Source organism: Chelmon rostratus, chromosome 17, assembly GCF_017976325.1.
Source record: "Chelmon rostratus isolate fCheRos1 chromosome 17, fCheRos1.pri, whole genome shotgun sequence".
Taxonomy (NCBI): Eukaryota; Metazoa; Chordata; class Actinopteri; order Chaetodontiformes; family Chaetodontidae; genus Chelmon; species Chelmon rostratus.
Window position 1 is genome coordinate 6704262 of NC_055674.1, and position 18318 is coordinate 6722579.

The window sequence follows — 18318 nt, forward strand, 5'->3', positions numbered from 1 at the left end:
GCCCTCAGAGAGCTTCCTCTAATGTTGCATGAGGAGGGAAACTGAAACCGAGTTCTGAGGAGGACGCCCGGTCCCCTGGCTCTCACTTCTGGTGTGACCTGTAATCCCACCAGGGCTAGTGTGTCCATACTGGGAAAATAAACAGAACTGAAGACTGATCCCACCGCCCAGCCCTCATCTACTGATCCTCTAAGGGTCTGAGTAGTCTTATACCCTTCATACTTATTATAGCTGTTGATCACACTTGGATAGAGGCATTCAGTGCTAACATTCAGCAACAGTGAATTATCTCAACATGTATTAACACAGCAAGAGTCTATCATGTTTGTTTTCTCCAGTCTACAAAAAAGTAGGGTCTCTGAGGAGTCTTTGATGAGTTCAAATAACTAAAATATACATATTTACAATAACTTCATGACAAAATGTTAATTAATCCCACTATAAATTCCCACATGATGAAATGTGGGTGGCTGCACCACCAAAACATACATGTGACCCTATGAAAGAATGATATATGGATATAAATGGATATTAGGAGCAGTAAAGGGGAAAGATATCTTTAATCCAAGCGTCTGTGCTGTGCTGTGCAGCAGATCTAAGACTCGGCTATCTGACCACAGCAGCATCATTTTAATCATCAGGTTCAAATGTGAAAGACTGGAATTCAGTGGAGACATATTGAATCAGTAACTTCCTGAGGAATGTCAAACAGACTGAAATCTAAAATAAAACTGAAAGATGTGGCTTCGGGCTAATGCCTTCCATGCTGTGTTGGGTGTTTATACAGTATACAGAATCAAGCTATAGCTGATGTCGTACAAAGCTGAGAGCGCACATGTGTTTCCAGCTTTTGTGGTGTGCAGCAGAGGATAAAAAGAGACACTCAGGGCTGCGAAGATGTTTTCTGGACCTCTGTGGGATGACGCGTCACAGTGCATGCTGGGATTCTTTACCTGCCATATGTGCATCATATGCAATCAACTTTGGAAAAGCAGGAACTATAAATAGCAGCCGTCTCAGATCTCAAAGCATGCTGGTAACATCGGGGGAAAATGGAGCACATTGTGGTGTTTATTTGTCGGTTTGCGGGCACTATGGTGAGGAAGTGGGTTTGTCTGGAGAAACTGGATTTAATCTCACTGGTATTCAGCAGTAATGTTAGAAGGGGCAGCTCAAAGATGTGGTGGAGTTGTGGGACAATTTCAAAAGGGACAAGAAAGTGTTTTTCTATTGGTGTCAGTGGGGCGAGCAAAAGGCTGAAATAAACTGTGAACCGAGGGGGAGGTTGGAGCTAATGCGACTGGAGAACTTTACTAATTCTCCTGCCATTTTAACAACTGACACCGTTTTCACAAGTCCAAAGGAGCAAAAAGAGTTTCCGAGGTGGGACGAATGCCCTGCAAGGCCGGCAGAAAGAACCGGGTGATTGAAGAAGAAAGAAGGCCACAGAGACAGCCCCCTCCGCCTGGTTTCTTATACTTGCTTTTAGGCGCCTTTCTATGCACACTTTTAAAAGGTGAACAAAAGGCCGTGTCAGGAGCAACAAAGCAGAGAGGTTATGTGTGAATGAAGCACCTGCAGTGGAAAATAACTTTTGGAAAAGATTTGGAAAAACTATTCTCCTGCTGCATGTAAAGACAGAGGAGTTAACCAGAGAGGCAGGATGTGTCGCCTCATACGCCTCAAAGAACAACGCTGTATTTTTGGGAGTTAGATAGATAAGTAGATGAATAGATTCATCTTCACGCTTAAGATACGACAGTTTGGCTTGAAGGATTTTAGCACAAAACTCGAGGATGTCCTTTCAGACATTTGTTTGATACTAAACTGTCTCAATCTGGCGGCCGCTGAGAGCGTTATTGAGGCTCCACCAGCTGCATGTTGGTCTAAATTGAACTCGTGTCTTTTGGTCGGCGTCCCAGCACCAGACGGCACTCGGCTGTGAGAGCCAGAATTTGAATAACAAGTGTTCAGGAATGGCCAACTGTTTGGAGCCCTCACAAGGTCAGTGCAGAACAATAGAAGCTGTTTCTCTGGTGAGCAGCCAGCTCACACACTTCAGTTTATCTGGTGGATAAACCTCACAGACAGAGCTGGGTGAGCGACGCGGGTGCAGCTCGAGACGCACCTTTCCTCGGGACCACCTGCAGGTTTGTGTTCTTTGGGGTCAATCTTTTGCTGATATTATCTGTGAAAGCCAAACTCAAGTATGCAAGTGTCACACACACCCACACAGAGCTAAACCACGCCCCCGTTTTTGCGTCACTGGCTGGCATGCTGCATTCAAGGACCTCCCACGAGGCGTGGCCAGCACGGAAGCTTATATATTTTCCCTCGTAGCAATTTACTTACATGTACTACAGCTATGCACCTAGACGGACGTGTCATTTATCCTTTTGTGCTTTATTGAGAAAAAAAATCCCCATATGGACTTTGCGTTGGGAATTCGTTGCGCCGCTTCATAGTTTTTTAGTTTTTTTTTTAAGGTTTAATCATGTTGAAGAATAATGGAAAGAAGACAGCTATCTCTGTAGCCAGCACGGCATGCCTCTGCCTGCTGCTGCTCCTGGTTGCAGTGCAGCATCACCGCGCTCAGGTGGATGAGGAGACGCGCGGCGAGGACACCGGGACGCGCTCTCTGCTCCAAGACGCCGCGCGGGGAGAGGCGATGGAGGAGGAGGGCGCACAGGTTAAGAGAGGGTTCTCCGCGTACTTCACCAAACTGACCCGGGGACGGAGGGAGGTGGAGAAGCCCGCACGCTCCTCTACGCCCGCCGCCGACCCGCCTCCAGCTGAGGACATCAGCGCTGATGACATCTTCATCGCCGTGAAGACCACCAAGAAGTTCCATCAGTCCAGGCTGAACCTGCTCCTGGACACATGGATCTCAAGAAACACGCAACAGGTAAATTGAATGAATTCTTGAAGTCATTTATTTTGGCATCTGGATCGAATACTTTGCATGCACAAGCTGGACATTTAGATTTTAGGAAATGATCTGCTTGACTGTGGGCTGAGATCATTGTTGCTGAGCTGAACAATAAGCCGGTGCACACATGCAGGTGATGCCTGTTTGCAGGCTGCTTACAGTGCTGTATTGTTCCCCTTGTCACCAGATGACACACTGAAATAGCCACAGTCCCTGTTAACCATGCTGAATTTCTTCAGCTCTGTCACTTTTTATTCTCCTCTGAGTGATGTCCCTGAGAACGGAGGGAGCAGTTTCAGGAATCCCTCTTCTCCCTCTCTCAGCCCCCCTCTCTCCCCACTCTCTATTATCCCTCCTCTTTTCGGGTGTCCCTGTGAATGCCCCCGGTGCAATGGATGCTTCACAGCACCGACTCCAGCGCTGTCCCCCTTCCAGGACTAACAAAGCGTCTTTCTGAAGGGGAAATAAAAGCTTTCCCAGCCCCTTGTCTCCCCTCTCTCCATGGGAACGTGGGAGCTGAGTCTGGGTCAAGCTTACTGGAGGGATGGGAAAACGGGGGCTTCGTTAAGGGGATGCCTGGGACAAAGGGGTGCATCTATAGGCAAGCTTGTGCTGGGAAGCGGCACGCTGAGTATGTGGCCTTGAGAACCAAGCTCCTTTAGAGGGTGCACAAAGACATGCACGGCTATAGTGTGGAGAAAGCTAGTCAAAGTGATTTTATCCTGCACCCAGAGGTGTCACATGTGCTTTTTCTAAAGTCTTTTTAATTTGTTCGGGCGCTGTCACACACAGGGTTTCTGCTCTTCAAACTATGCCTGTCTCTTTTATCTCAAGCATCAGTAAAGTTTGGGAAGAGGTTTCTTCTCTCAAGATGTCAAGAGAATAATTACAACAGGCTGCCAGTCACTGATCAGACAGAATTACCTGCACGGCTAATGGCCAAACCAGGCTCTACAGCATCTGCTTATATGTGAGCTGATTGTGCTAATTGCTTGTAATCACTGTAGATGATGTTAGTTAACCCATCCGACAGAGTTAACAGCAGGGCTCATGGCCAGGCAGCTGGTGGGTGGCTGCATGGACATAAAGGATCGCCTGATCCCACAATGCTGGAGGGAGTTCCTGGAGGAAGGGTGACAGGTGGTCAGGAGAGACAGAACAAAGGGCGGCCTTAATGCCAGCCATATGATGCTCTGGGTTCCCACCATGTACATATGGCGCATCCTCCACGTTCAGGTTTGCTTCTCACGCTCAGCTGATGAACATCTGTGAAGTTTGGACGGCTTTTGCGGCGGTATGGACGCGAGGGACAAAAGTATTATTCCTGCAAAGGCTTTTTTTCCCCCTTTATTTCTGAATGTGCCGTTACTTCTCGGCGCAGAGTGAGATCTCGTCACTATGCAGATGGAGTCTGCTGCTGTTTACATGAGAACAGGGAGGGAAGATTATCTCTGTGATAGCTGTGTTGACACAATAGTGCATGTGGACCTCTTAATCTTTGAGCCCATTCAGAGTGCAAATAGCATTTTTTTTTTTAAATCTAGCCAGTTAATATCTTATCCCGTTTGTGGCCAGACCCACATTATCTGAGAATCAATGCTTTTTAAATCACAAGGCGTCATATAGCTTTTTCACATAATGTCTTCCTGTTTTCTATTATTTCCCAATTTATCACCCTGATATGGCTTCAGAGCAGGGAGGTAAAACAAAAGAACAAAACAGTGTTGATCAGCGGCGGATTGATTTGTAAAACTGGCACGTAGCAGCTGCTTTTATCAGAGCCTAAATTCATTTTGCAGCTGGCACCTACATCTTCACCGTGTGCCACGCATTCCTCTCTTAGGAGGACGATAATTAGCCAGCACGCCAACAATGGGCGCTCTTAGCATTTAGTAAAAAACACTTGGCGCTGTAGCGTGTTGAGTTAATCAAGGCTTCACTGTAGAGCAGGAAAGTACAAGTGGTCAGAAAGTGGGTGGCGGTCATGCAAGAGGACAGCCTGGTGTCAGAAATCTTATCTGCTTCGTCCCTGCTGCAGTTATTCTGACGCTCTGATGTCCAAATCATTTGTCCTGTTGTGATGTGAAGTGCTGAGAGTGCTTTGAATTTCTGGGACAGAAGGGGGAAGGAGCCAGGGTGGTTGTGGAGGGAGGGGAGCCCGATGCCCTTCCTTCCCGTGGAGCTGGAGACAGCCAGCCAGGCACCACGCTCGGCTCAGACAGGGCCGTGCCAGGCCTTCCTGTGGACAGGAGCGCGGCCCCTCCGCTCCACCCCTCTTTGCTCTCATCTCCCTCTTCTCCTCACCCCTGCGGCCTCCTCTTCGCCTCTTATCTCTGCTTCACACGCTGCTTTTTTTCTTTCTTTCTGAATTAGCATTCCATGAAAGTAACTGTTCTTTTACGTTTCAGTTAAGAAACAAAGGCAGAAAAAAAAACTTCCCCGGGAGGTTTCTCTTTAGTTAACTCCTGCAGCTGTATGCAAATGCTGGCAAACATATTTAGAATTTACCCAGTGGAGACTTTACCCAGCATGAAAACTCACAGCATTGTTCTATTCAAGAGGCTCTGGCCGTGTATGTGGGCCGAAGGGGAGGGGGGACAGGATGGGGGGTGAAGTGGGGGTGAATGGCCACACACGGTTTTCGATTTACTAATCAGCAGTGAGATTCCAGCCCTCTCCTCCGTCCTCCCTCCCTCCCTCCCTCTCTTTCTGTCAGTGCCCTGGCAGCTCTGGCAGCTGCCTCAGTGATTAGGCCGTCTATTCAACGGGCTTTAAAGCAAACAGCGCCAGCCTCTGATCCCTTCACCACCGAAACCACCACCCTTCCTTAAACAAATACAGGCTCATGGCTATAGCATGGAGCAACATCTGCTCGGAGTTTGTCCCACAAACAGCACAAAGATGTGTCTTTTCCTTTCAGCCTGTTTGGCGGCAGCAGAGGGGAGAGCTTGCAGGAAAGTGGGTTATTCCTGCGCGCTGTCAGCGAAGGTTAAGGCACCCCGACCTGGCGTGTAGAGACACGTGGCGTAGATAAGGTAGCGTGACGTTCGGCAGGTGCTGCCTCACCTGAGGTGAAGAGTAAACAGACCGCGGGCGGTTACAAAGCTCAGGGCCGGCAGCCTTTTCATCATCACTATTCAGCGGCTTGCACCTGCTCGGTGCGAGCCACCATAAAGAGGAGTCTAATCTTCCGCTGCTCCTTTCAAAGCGTGTTCCTGTAAGGTGCCCTTTGTTCTTGACTCCTTTTATGAGTAACTGCTACATTTAACAAGCGCCTGCAGCCTCGTGGTTGATGCCTGAGCCTGTCAGTCATACAGCAGCGAACACACAGAGGATTGTGCCGGTGGTTTGTCAGATCCGTGTGCTGCTGTTTTACGTTGAAGCCCGGCAGCAGGTCCAGCAGAGTGACGGGGCTCGGCCGGGGGATGGGATGCATGAATGGGGTGTGCGCGGGGGCGGAGAGTCTGCCTCCGGCTTTGTTCTATGTCTGGGATGCTTCAGGGCGGCGGCATAGTTGCCATGGAGAGAGTGAAATGAGGGACAAAAGGCCTTTATTAGAGCCGGGGGCTGTTTAACTCGGTGTGTTTTCCGCTGCATAAAAGACATGTGGATTGATGCTAATCACACCGAGCCACTGTGAGGAAGAAGGACTTTGGATACACTTTTGAATTAGATCGTGTGACCACATGATCATCCAAAGTCGTTTTGATTTTACGGATCTGAAGAACAAGTGCACTTATCTGTAATGTCCCTTGTTTGATTACAGACCTACATCTTCACGGATGGAGAGGATGAGGAGTTAAAAAAGAAAATCGGTAAGTTTTATGAGGGGGATTTCGTGCTGGGAACAGAGAGCCACATTGTTTTCTTACAAATGGGGGAAACTGAATTCATGAGAAACCAAATCATATGTTAAAGGCAATAAAACTTCTGAGCTTTCTGCCTCCATGAAGAGTGATATTGAAATACACAGAGCCTCCATTGATGGTGTCATCTTCAGCTAAAGATCCTCCTTTTCCTTTCATTGTTGCCACAGGGAGTCATGCAATCAACACCAACTGCTCTGCAGCTCATAGCCGACAAGCTCTGTCTTGCAAGATGGCAGTGGAATATGACAAGTTCATAGAGTCGGGGAAAAAGTAAGTATCGCTTACACTTGATATGTATTTTAATGGTGAATTTTCATCAGTCTGAACATCTCAGGATCTAACAATTCCTCTTTTTCTGCCTGTTAGGTGGTTCTGTCACGTAGATGATGATAACTACGTGAATGTTCGGACTCTGGTGAAGTTCCTGTCCCAGTACCCCCACACCCAGGACATGTATCTGGGTAAACCCAGCCTGGACCGGCCCATAGAGGCCACGGAGAGGCTGGGGGACAATAAGATGGTGCGTAGAAGCTTCTTGGTTTTGTTGCATAATATTTTCAGGATCACACAGTTTATATTCGTCAGATAATTCAGTATATTAACGAGCTTTTTCTGTGTCCTTATAGAAGCCAGTCAACTTCTGGTTTGCTACTGGGGGAGCAGGTTTCTGTGTGAGCCGGGGTCTGGCGCTGAAGATGAGCCCGTGGGCCAGGTAAGATGCAGACACATCTGTATTCTTACTGTTCTGCAGAGACACCTCAGCCGTGAGGATGAAAGTAGCAGAAATAGCCTCAATAGTCACATCAGCTCTGACCAGGTTTGTGCCTATTTTTCGTCTTTCCAGCGGGGGTCATTTCATGAACACGGCGGAGAAGATCCGCCTTCCCGATGACTGCACCATCGGCTACATCATCGAGTCTGTTCTGGGGGTTCCTCTGACCCGCAGCAACCTGTTTCACTCCCACCTGGAGAACCTGCAACAAGTGTCAAGATCTGAGATCCACAAGCAGGTGAGAGCCTCATAGCTCATAGCGTCCTTTTTATATATATATATATATATATATATATACGTACATCAGTGTGAAGTCATGAATCAGTGTGGGTGTGGTGGCGTTTTGTCTGTGTTGCTCATGTGTTTGCTTTTTTTTTATCATCCAGATCACCCTCAGTTATGGGATGTTTGAAAACAAGAGCAACATCATCAATTTGAAAGGGGCTTTTTCTGTGGAGGAGGATCCATCAAGGTGAGAGACTGTGCTAAATTCAATGACGTGACACTTTGATTTCCTCTCAGTTTCCACACTTCCAGCGAGTCTAGCTCTAACCCTCTTTTCTCCGTCTTCCAGGTTCAAGTCTGTGCATTGTCTCCTGTATCCAGACACCCCATGGTGTCCCCCTCAGGTTGCCTTTTAGGGCGACCGCTCCTTTCTCATCCTCGTCCCTGTCGTGCCTCGGTATCTGAAAGGCTCGTGGGGACCAGCGTTTGGTATTAGACCGTGCGGCTGCTGTATTCTTGCTGCAGTTGTGTGCGGTCTTTAATAGTTTTACTGGGCTGCTGTGCGGCCCGCCTCGGGACTTTTCCTTCCTGCACGGAGCCAGGACCTCGTCCCATAACGCTCGGGTGGAGGACTCCGGCTCCCGGCAGGAAGTAGCTTTCAGCGTTAAGCTTTGCAGGCAATCAGTTGAGTTTTGTGATGTATATGTTGCTTGTAAATGTATCTGCAATTCTCATAGAATGTATTGTCATATATTCAAGCCTTTTTGCCAGCTTTACATTAACATTAATTTAGTTTTAGCTTTTTAAAAACATGCAAAGCCATGCAGGTCTTTGTTTGTAGGCTTTTACCGCATATAACTGGTTGTTTCAGGCATTTTTGTTTAGATCTCTGAACTCTGACGACTCCGGACAAACGCTCTGATATGAAGATATAGTTGTGCTTTAGAGTTAACAGTGTTATTTCTCTTCACAACCTGAGCTGGCAGTAGGCAGATTTCCAAATGCATCTTTATGTGACCTAATCTGAAGTATATCAAGACAAAGCACTTTTTGATATTTTTCAGTGAAATGACCTAATTTACATCCTGTTGACATGCTTCAGATTTGTGTCTAAACTAGGAAAAAAAAAAGAAAATAACCCCCTCAAAATCTCAGTATCTGCTCATTTTTATGTATTTAATAACACTCCTTGCATTTGTTACAATCAGGGAAAAAACGAGGAGCGATGAGATTTTGGGGTTACGATCTGGGGTTACAATCATGAATTGCTTTGAGAAGTTTTTTTTTTTTTTTGTTTAAAAATTGCACAGCTGAGTTTCAAATGAGCTGATGTTTGCTCCTGGAAAGACGCTCACCTCGTGAGGTTCAACAGTGGACGATGAATGAATTTTAGCTGAGAGCCATTTGAAGAGAACAGTGTGAATCAATGGCATCTAAATAATAACCACATGTGTAATCTGAGCCACAGTCTATAATAATTTGCACAAAAGCCTGCTGTGGCTCTGTTATTATTAACATTAATGTTCTTTATTTACACATAATACTTGCTGGTTACTGTTGAGGCCTGTGAGGTGAGAACTTAACAAGAGCAACATCAGTGTTTCCACATGGAGGTGTTTGTTCCCTCTGTGTCCTCTCTCACCCATATTGGGTTACACTGTACATCTTGATTACAGTATTGTGTACTGTGCCTTTGTTTAAATGCGTAGTGATTGTATAATGTTTAGAATGTCATTTCCCCCTTGTGGTTGACAAATGCTTTCAATGACCTGGACATGATTTTTGTACTACTTTGAACTGTGTTAAATGACTGTGGTGTTTATTCTCCAGTATCTGGAGGGTTTGAACAGTTCATTCCCAATACTGGCTTCTCAGGGATTATGAGCTGATCCTGGTATTAACTACCATGGGACCCACGGTGGGACCTAAAACTTTGAATAAAAGTGCATAACCACTGAGAAACTTTACATATTTGGTCACGTTATTCGACTTTCTTCCAAGTTCATGATGATTATGATGTTCAAAATATCACGTTTTTTTTAGTGTTTAATGACATTGGACCGATCTGATTGCAGGGAAATATACAGGTATTTTTTTAAATGCTCTAAACACTTAGCAAGCTGCATTGTTGATGTGGAAACCAGAGGAGACTCTCATAGGGAGAACATGCTGGCCACAAAGACGCTGATGCATGAGGCAACCAGTGGTGGAAAGTCACAAAGCACATTTATTTTAGGAGCCTAATTTTGAGGTATTTCCATATTTGTCTGCACTTCTACTCCTCTACATTTCGGTGGAAAATATTTAACTTTTTACTCCACTATTCATTTGACAGCTGTGTAAACAACATATAATAACTTAGATATAGTACATTAAACAACTTTTTAAGTGATTTCCTCTCTAAACTTAATTCAAATAACAGTTTGAGGCTCAGAAAAAGTGAAATTAATATGTTGCAAAAAAAAAAAGACAAATTTTTGTAGCTGGACTTATTTTTTCCGACCTCATATTATGGCCAATGACTGAATAGCTGTAGATAAACTAGTTAAAAGTAGTTGGAATATTTTGGGAAACATGATTAATGGCTTTCTGGATGAGAAGTTTAATAACACTCTCGTGTGTTTGCTAAATACGAAGCTACTGTCAGCAGCAGCTTAGCTTAAGGACTGCAAACAAGGGGAAACAGCTAACGTTAGCCTACCTGTGTGCAAAAGTAGCAAAATCCATCTTCCAGCACCCCTAAAGATCATTAATTAACACATTATATATCTTTATCTGTTGAAAAACTGAAATTAATAATTGGCAATTTGCAGTGTTACAGGCTGTTAGCCCAGGGTAACTGGCTATTTCTTGGCTGGGACCAGTAACTTCCTGGAATTCCTGCTGGCTACCTGGCAACTGCTCAGAGCCAAGAGATAGTAAAACAAATCGTGAAATGTTTAATTGTCTTTCTTTTTTTTTTTTTTTTTAAAATCACAATTAAACAAAAGAGACGAAGTGTTAATTAGTGAACTTGAGAAGTTCTGGTAGGTGGATTTAATGCCAGCTTGACAGAGCCGAGCTAGGCTACTTTTAATGGATCTTTGCTAGCTAAGCGAGCTAACTCCCCCGCCAGAAAGTCAACTTTTGCTTTAGGTAAAAGTAGAAGATTTGAAGATTTAGTTTATAGATTATTTTGCTGATTAGTATTTTAAAAAGCTCTAATAAGCACAAAACATATGATGAATCGTTGTTATACAGTACACTAAAGTAATCAACAGTGTATGAAATAGGCAAAATTGCTGTTTACACATTAGCACATCAGTCCAATTATATAACATATATAATGTAGCACTATCAGAAGCCTTTTTGAGACTTCTACTCGTTAATGGACTCTTTTTACATTGTGGTGTTGCTCCCAAAAATGAATTTTATGGGTGAATGTTTGATCTGAAAAAGCTGCCCATCAGGATTTTACCCTTCTATTCTGATGAAACGACAGAAAACTTGCAGTTATTCTAATTTTCAGCATAAAATCCAATTTTTTAAATAACTTGTCATCTTGCAAACATGCTGGCTGAACTCTGGCAGACACAGAGCTGAAGATCCATCACCAAAGCCTTGCATGGGAGACAAATTACTTGAAGCAAACATCCCCACCACAAACCATAATCACAGCTTTGCCTTCCAGAAATGTATAGTGGGAAAAACGGCAGTCTTTTATGTGTCTAAATCTCATGTTCAAACAAACATCAGTCTTCTGCACCCTCTTTCTCCTCTCAGTTGACTCACAAAATGCTTCCAATAAATCTGTGCAGAAGGTTCAAATCACACATTGTATGAAATAGAACAATCAAAGGAGTTTGATTGGTAGCTTTAAGCATTTATTCAGTGGCAAATGCTTGATGATCAGCTTCACTCAGACTGCTAACGAGAGGAAGAGGCAGATCCCTCCTCTGGCACTGCACCCATGGGAAAAGAGGGCATGTGGCTTAAGTATAAAACTCTTGTATTATTAAATTGGCAAGCTGTGAATGTGCAAACAGTAATCGGATCAGCAGCAGTTTGATCTTCTCCTACAAAAGAGGAAGGTTTTTACATAAATAAATCATTAGTGTGTTTGTGTAATCTGTCTCTACTCTTTTTAAGATCCGACTCTAAAAACTGTCAATTGTGTGTAACATTTTTTAAGTCATAGCTGCAGAGGCGTGTTCACCATCGCAGTCATTCATTAAGAGCTAACTATGATTCAGTGAGTCTGCATCTGCAGCGTTGCATCGGGAGGAAGTAGCTAGTAGGCGTATGAGATTTAAATTTGCCTGAAAGCATTTCCTCCAGCTCATTTGTAATCCCTCTGCATCAGAGATCCCTCAGACATACCAAGCTGTCACATCTGTGAGCAACTTTGAACGAATGGCAGTTGTTAAGTGTGATTACTGTCCTTTGCTGGTTTTCCTTTGTTTATCTTTCCGTAACGTTTGCTTTTGCAATTATGTCTGTTCCCATACCAGCAGCTGCAGGATAATAAATAACAGGCAGGCCGAGCTTTTAAGTGTACGCTATTAGCATTTCAATTTACACCCCGAGCTGAGGCCAAGTTCTCAGCCTCACACGGGGAGACAGTTTGGACAGAGGACAGAGCTTCGACAGAGAGGAGGAACCACTTGAGCCACTAAGTGTGGCTTTTTAATGACAGCATTAGTACAGTGAATCAGTGCCTTGTATTGTAACCAAAATGACCAGTGTGTAAGATTTAGTTGGATCTATAGGTAGAATTTGAACATAATATTTATAGTTATGTTTTAGTTGGTGATTAATCACCTGAAAATGAGAATCACTGTGTTTTTATTAGAATAAGCTCTTTATATCTACAGTGAGCAGGTCCTCTTCCATGGAATCAGCCATATTTCTACAGTAGCCCAGAATGGACAAAACAAACTTTTTTTTCTCAACTTTTGCCGCCACCTTAAGTTCTCCTACATGCTTGAAAAAGGGAGGAATGAGGTGAGGGGTGTTCACTTGGTTGCAATCTGCAACCTCACCACTAGATGCCACTGAATCCTGCACACTGGCCCTTTAAATAAAAGTGTACAAGCGTAAATGTGCAACCAGCACCGACTGAGCTAGAGGGAGAAAATGTTCGGCATATTACCCAGCAAACTGTGCTGGAAGGCAGATTTTGTTAATGTCGGACAAAGACAGGCTAGCTGTTTCCCCTTGTTTCAATTCTCTGTGCTATGCTAAGCTAACCATCTGCTTTCATATTAAAAGGACAGATGTAAGCGTGGTTTCTTCTGATCTAGCTCTTCGCCAAAAAGCGAATAAACCACTTTCACATCAACTGTTCCTTAAAATATATATTTTTTATATTGTTATGTTTGTATGTGTATGTTTACATTGAGGTTTATTACTTCTTTCCTTTTTGTTACTTCTTCATTACTACTTGAATAAAGGATTTCAGTAGTTTTTCCACTGCAAACTGCATCATTTCAGCATCGTTCGCAGATGTCTTTACATGAGAAGTATCACGGCTGACAGTACAGCTCAGGTGTAACGTCTCTAAAAGGTCTGTCGTTCAACTGTGAGCAGTGGAATGATTTCAGAAATGCTGTTTTGCTTGTGGTGTGGCAACAGGTGAGCGATTACAGGAACACAAACATCCAACTGCAGACTTCCATGGCGAGCCGACCACCTAACTGTCAGTACTGAACTGTGGTGAAATATGACTGCAGGCTGTTGCTGGTTATCCACCAGTGATAAAGATCCAGTGCTCATAATGTCGATCATGTTCTGTTTACAAAACACTAAATTCGTGCAGGACTTGTGTCTGTCTCAGTCATACTTGAGGAGAGATGCAGCGACTCTGCTCACCTGTATTTCTACTTGGTTTCGCTGCAGGGAGAAACCAAACCAACGTGCTGCCTGTCACCATGTAATGACCCAACAGCCCGAGCTGAAAGCCGTTAAGAGTTTTGTAATTGTTGTGATTGGTTCTCCCCATTCCTGAATGATAAAGAGTTTAACTTTTAATACTAAATCCAACAACAGGATGTCATTAAAACTACCACCAGAGTTGGGCGGTGATTGCTTGTGAATTTACTCGTATCGTGTATCTGTATAAGTGTCTGTTAATATTTGTTGTGAAAAAAACAATTAAATTGCCTAAAAGAGATACAATATGAATACAAAGTCCCATAAAATGACTACAATGTGACGCAAAACAAAATGACATAATGCGAAATGACTGAAATCTAACAAAAATGACTTAAAACAGACATTAAAATACTAGAGAGACACAAAATAGCCACAAAAAGATGCAGAAAACTTCCGCTTCTCTGTGAAAAGAGGCGCAAAACAACTAAAAAGTGATGCGAAATGACCACAGAGATGTAAAACGGCTACAAAGACACAAAAAGGCAACAAGTAGATGCAAAAACTAGCTAAGAAATGCAAAATGACTAAACACATAAAAACCTACAAAGTGACTCAGTCTGTGTAATTTCTAAGAACATCTCTAACTGCTGGATATTACGGTTTCACAGATCTTACCGGGGGCATTATTTCAGCCCTGCCTGAAGGTGGAATGACAGGAAACTATTTGCATGCAAGTCTGTTAGCACCTTGTTCCCTGCTGATTAAAACACAAACACGTGGGTGTGCTTTCTTGCACCTCCATCAGCGCTCTGAGTGGAGTGTGTGAAATTTCACAACCCTGTAAAGTCAAAAACAAAACGGCGGCTGTAACTGTCAGTAAAATGGAAAACTCAAAGCGGGACGTGATGACTTGGAGTGGATGTGGTGAAGCTTGGACGGCTGCCACGGAGGGACATTCCTCAGAGTGCAGAGGATTAAGGAGACGCTGGCCACTCACACATTGTCTTCATGACTTGCCTTTGCTATATCAGTCAGTCTCCAATTAACAGCCAGCATTGTCTGCAGGATTAGGAGCGGTGGGACAAGTCCCATCGGCCCACAGAGCGATCTCACAGCAACTGGCACAGGCCTTAATCCTGCTCAACATGTGCTCTAAAGGCAGACGAAGTGGGTGTTTACTATAATCCAGGTATCACATATCCCGGCTGTAGAGGGACTTGAACTTCGGAGCAGGCTAAGCAGCGCTTGAGCGGAGGAATTTGGAGGAGGACCAGCCTGCCTGGCTGAAGCTGACCAGGACCTGCTTTTCTCAGTTGGAAGATGTATCACAGGAAATAACTGATTCTCACATGAAGTGTCAAATTCAATGCATCCTGCCAACCTCAAACCTTTCAGTTCTGAGATTAATTTCAACATTTAAGCATTCAGACCTTTAAAGAATGGCAGAATTATGAATTTTATTGCTTCAATTTGTTTTAATAAGAATTAAAAACTCATCTTGCATCTAACTCTCTGCTGTTGTATAATGACTAAACAAGATAACACTCAAACTTAAAGTGCTGATTTAACATGTGGTTCATGAACTTCATTCATTGTGTAATAATATTCCTGCTGCTGGTTTGATCGGAAAAGGTGAAAAACAGACTGCTGTTCAAAGTTTTTGCAGCAGCATGAAATAATTATATGGAGGTTATTTGCGTCAAAGCAAAATAACTGGAGGTATGGCGCTTGACAGAAAATGCAAATCAGGATGCAAATGATGCTGCGCAACCTCAGGCAGTGACTCAACTCATCACGATTATTATAAGAATACGGCGCCTCAGTGAGCTTCAGTTGATTTTGGGTCCAATCACTGCAACACACTTCTGTGCAGGGACTGTGGACTGAAAATACTTTGAGCAGGAAGATTAAAATTTTAGATTGTGAAGCACTTTTGGTAAAAACACAGTATAATTTAAAAGAACAGGAAGTTCTCAGAGAAAGTCGTGAAGCACTGCAGTGAGCAGGAGGCTCTCAGTACGTGCTCCCTCCGACTGGTCCGGCTGATGTGTACAAAGGAGGAGGCGAGGTGTGAATAACGTGAGCGATGACTCCCAGGACGCAGCTGCCTCCCCCTGAGCCGCGGCCACAAAGGAGACAAACCCCCGCGTCCTTGACTCCCTCTCCCTCAGCAACAAAGCAGCAGGATTCCCTCCAGAAACAGGACACAAAGGTGCTCGCGTCCTGTGTTTGCATTCAGTGTTCATCTGCCTCATCTGTCCTGTGATGACAAGGCGCGACGTGTTGACAAATGAGACGGAAAAGTGACGTGAAAGGGATGAAAGTGGAGCTGCTTTCTGCTTCTGCTCCACTATTTCTGGGAGAAATTATGTACTTTTTTACTTCATTACATTTATTTGGCAGCTGTGGTTACTCACTACTTTTAAGATTAATGTGCTGCATACAAAAATATAGCAAAGCAACACTTCTTTAAAGATTAAACCAGCGGTTTTTCATAGTGTAATACAGTTAAGAGCAGACACTGTTTTGACACCTCGTTCAGACGCTGGTGGCTCAACTCCAAATTTAAAATGCAAGAAATACCCCAAATCATGCTTTTCACAGCAATGCAAGATGGTTGTTTATTTGACAGATTCCAGATGTTGGGATGTTGAATGCATCAGTGAGGAGGATAAATAACTCCCTGCCATGTAAGATAAAAGTAAGTCTTTTACTACTATACGGAAGTGAATAGGATCTACTAGGAGTCAGAAATATGAATTTTGGCACGCTGATTTGGAAAATGTAAGTCACCAACGTACTGATGCATCATTTCTTGTAGGTGTGGACACCAGATTTTCATCTGGACAAAGAGTAAGAACCTACAAGGTCTGAATAAATAGTGCTGTGACACTGGCTGCCCCGTGATTTCAGCTGGTAAAACGGGGGCATTTTTAAATGGAAGTCTTGCCTCGCGCAGCTTCAACTCTCTTGTGTGTCTCCGGGCCGTCATGCAGCTGCCTGGCATCGAGGAGAAGGAGACCCGTGGTCCGACCACCTGGCAGAGAGCCGGGCCAACCTCAGGAAGTGTCTGTGGGAGGGTGGGGGTTCGGAGGGTGCTGGCACCTCCCCCCGCTCGGCCTCCCCTCCCCATCCATTCAGCTCCTCACCTCAAAGCATTAGTAATGCATTCCTCCAGTCCAGCAACAAGCAGGGTAATTCAATTTCCTCGACAGTGGGACCGTGTGAAATTTCATTTGCGTCTCTGGGTCTCTGTGTAAGATGGGTTGTAAAAACCTCTCTGCCTCCATCGCGCTTTGTTTACTGCTTTGTTTAGTTCGGCCCCCACAATAAACAGCAGGGAGCCCTGCAGATGATGTAATCTCTGGATTCATCTTTTCAGACAGAAAATGGCTTGAAAGATTAGAGAAAAATGTTGTATTTAGTGCCAAAAACTGGTGAATTTCTATATTTCAGAAGTCTGTTTGTAGTTTTTTTTTGAATGACTGAATGATGTAGTTCAGTGAAACATTTTAAGACCAAATAATAAGAAATAGTAAAGCCTGGTCCAAACATGTTAAGATTCAGAACATTAAAGCAGAATGTTTTTAAGAGACAGAAGGTCCAAGTCCACTCCCTCTGTTTATCTTTTTATAATCCATTTCAACCCCCAGACTTCCTCATGAGACGTCAGCGTTCGGGGGCGACAGCAGCTGGCCGGCGGTATGAAGGAAGTTGACAAAACCAGACTGGTGGCCCCGGTGCTGACACTGACCTCTGGCCTGCTGTCGGCCCAGAGAGGTCAGAAACACAAAACTGCCTTTCTGCTCCACTCCCAGTCATCTGCATGCAGGCCCGATGTCTGGAACAAATACCAACAAACACACATCAATTCACATGTGCAGAAATCGAACTTTAGAAAGACTTAAATTACGAGTTTCTGCAGCTGAACTCTCGTTTGTATTTCATTTGTATGAATATCAGTTTTTGCTGCTATGACTGAATTTTCCCAGCCTTATCACCGTTTCTTCTCATTTCACATCAAGTGCTTCATTCATGGTTCTGATGACATCACGTGTAATCGGATCCATGTGATTCTGGTTATCCGGGATCACCAAGGCTCAGTGGAGCCAAGAGAGACTAAGTTGAATTTTCTTTGTGCTGCAGGTCCCAGATCATCAGTTCTGGATAATGTTCACTGTCTGTGCAGACTGTATCACGAGGAATAAAATGATTCTAAATGTCCAGGTTTCATCTCTCAGGTCGAGTTCTGTTATGCTTTGTGTGATTGTTGTAAGTTAATGTTCTGATGTAACTATGTGACACCTATCTTGCGCTGCCATTTTGGCTAAATCACTACAGGAAACCTTCAAATCTTCCATGCAGCATTAAAATCACACACTGCTGTATGAACCTAGCAGAAAAAAGGACCTTTTGTTTATTGGTATGGGTTAAATCCTGTCTTGTGCTTAATTATGTTGCATCACATGTACTGAATAATTTTCTATCATGTCTTGTTTCAGTTCTGTGTTCTTCTTGTTGAATCAAAAACAAATTAGTGTTAAAAAGGAGAAAAAAGGTGCAGTACCTCTGTAAAAGTCTATGGGGAGCTCACAGTGGAGTTATGCTGCTATCTAGTGTCTGTTCCTGGTCAGGATGTCATAACAAAGAGATCCAATGAGCAGGTGCAC

At 44.0% G+C, this 18318-nt stretch overlaps 1 protein-coding gene across 1 annotated transcript; it reads left to right on the plus strand.

Annotated features, from left to right (window-relative positions):
- The first annotated feature begins 2364 nt into the window (after nucleotides 1-2364).
- On the plus strand, nucleotides 2365-9756 carry lfng (LFNG O-fucosylpeptide 3-beta-N-acetylglucosaminyltransferase). The gene is made up of 8 exons (XM_041956754.1): nucleotides 2365-2905; nucleotides 6696-6744; nucleotides 6966-7068; nucleotides 7165-7318; nucleotides 7425-7510; nucleotides 7643-7808; nucleotides 7957-8042; nucleotides 8145-9756. The coding sequence occupies exons 1-8, from the start codon at nucleotides 2495-2497 to the stop codon at nucleotides 8209-8211; spliced, it is 1122 nt and encodes a 373-aa protein (XP_041812688.1). The 5' UTR covers nucleotides 2365-2494; the 3' UTR covers nucleotides 8212-9756.
- The last annotated feature ends 8562 nt before the right edge of the window (nucleotides 9757-18318 follow it).

Excerpts from the sequence above, each read along its gene's own strand:
- lfng (XM_041956754.1), top strand. The coding sequence starts at position 2,495 with ATGTTGAAGAATAATGGAAAGAAGACAGCTATCTCTGTAGCCAGCACG. Across the intron at positions 2,906-6,695 it reads TCTCAAGAAACACGCAACAG|ACCTACATCTTCACGGATGG; the intron begins GTAAATTGAATG and ends GTTTGATTACAG. Across the intron at positions 7,069-7,164 it reads TTCATAGAGTCGGGGAAAAA|GTGGTTCTGTCACGTAGATG; the intron begins GTAAGTATCGCT and ends TCTGCCTGTTAG.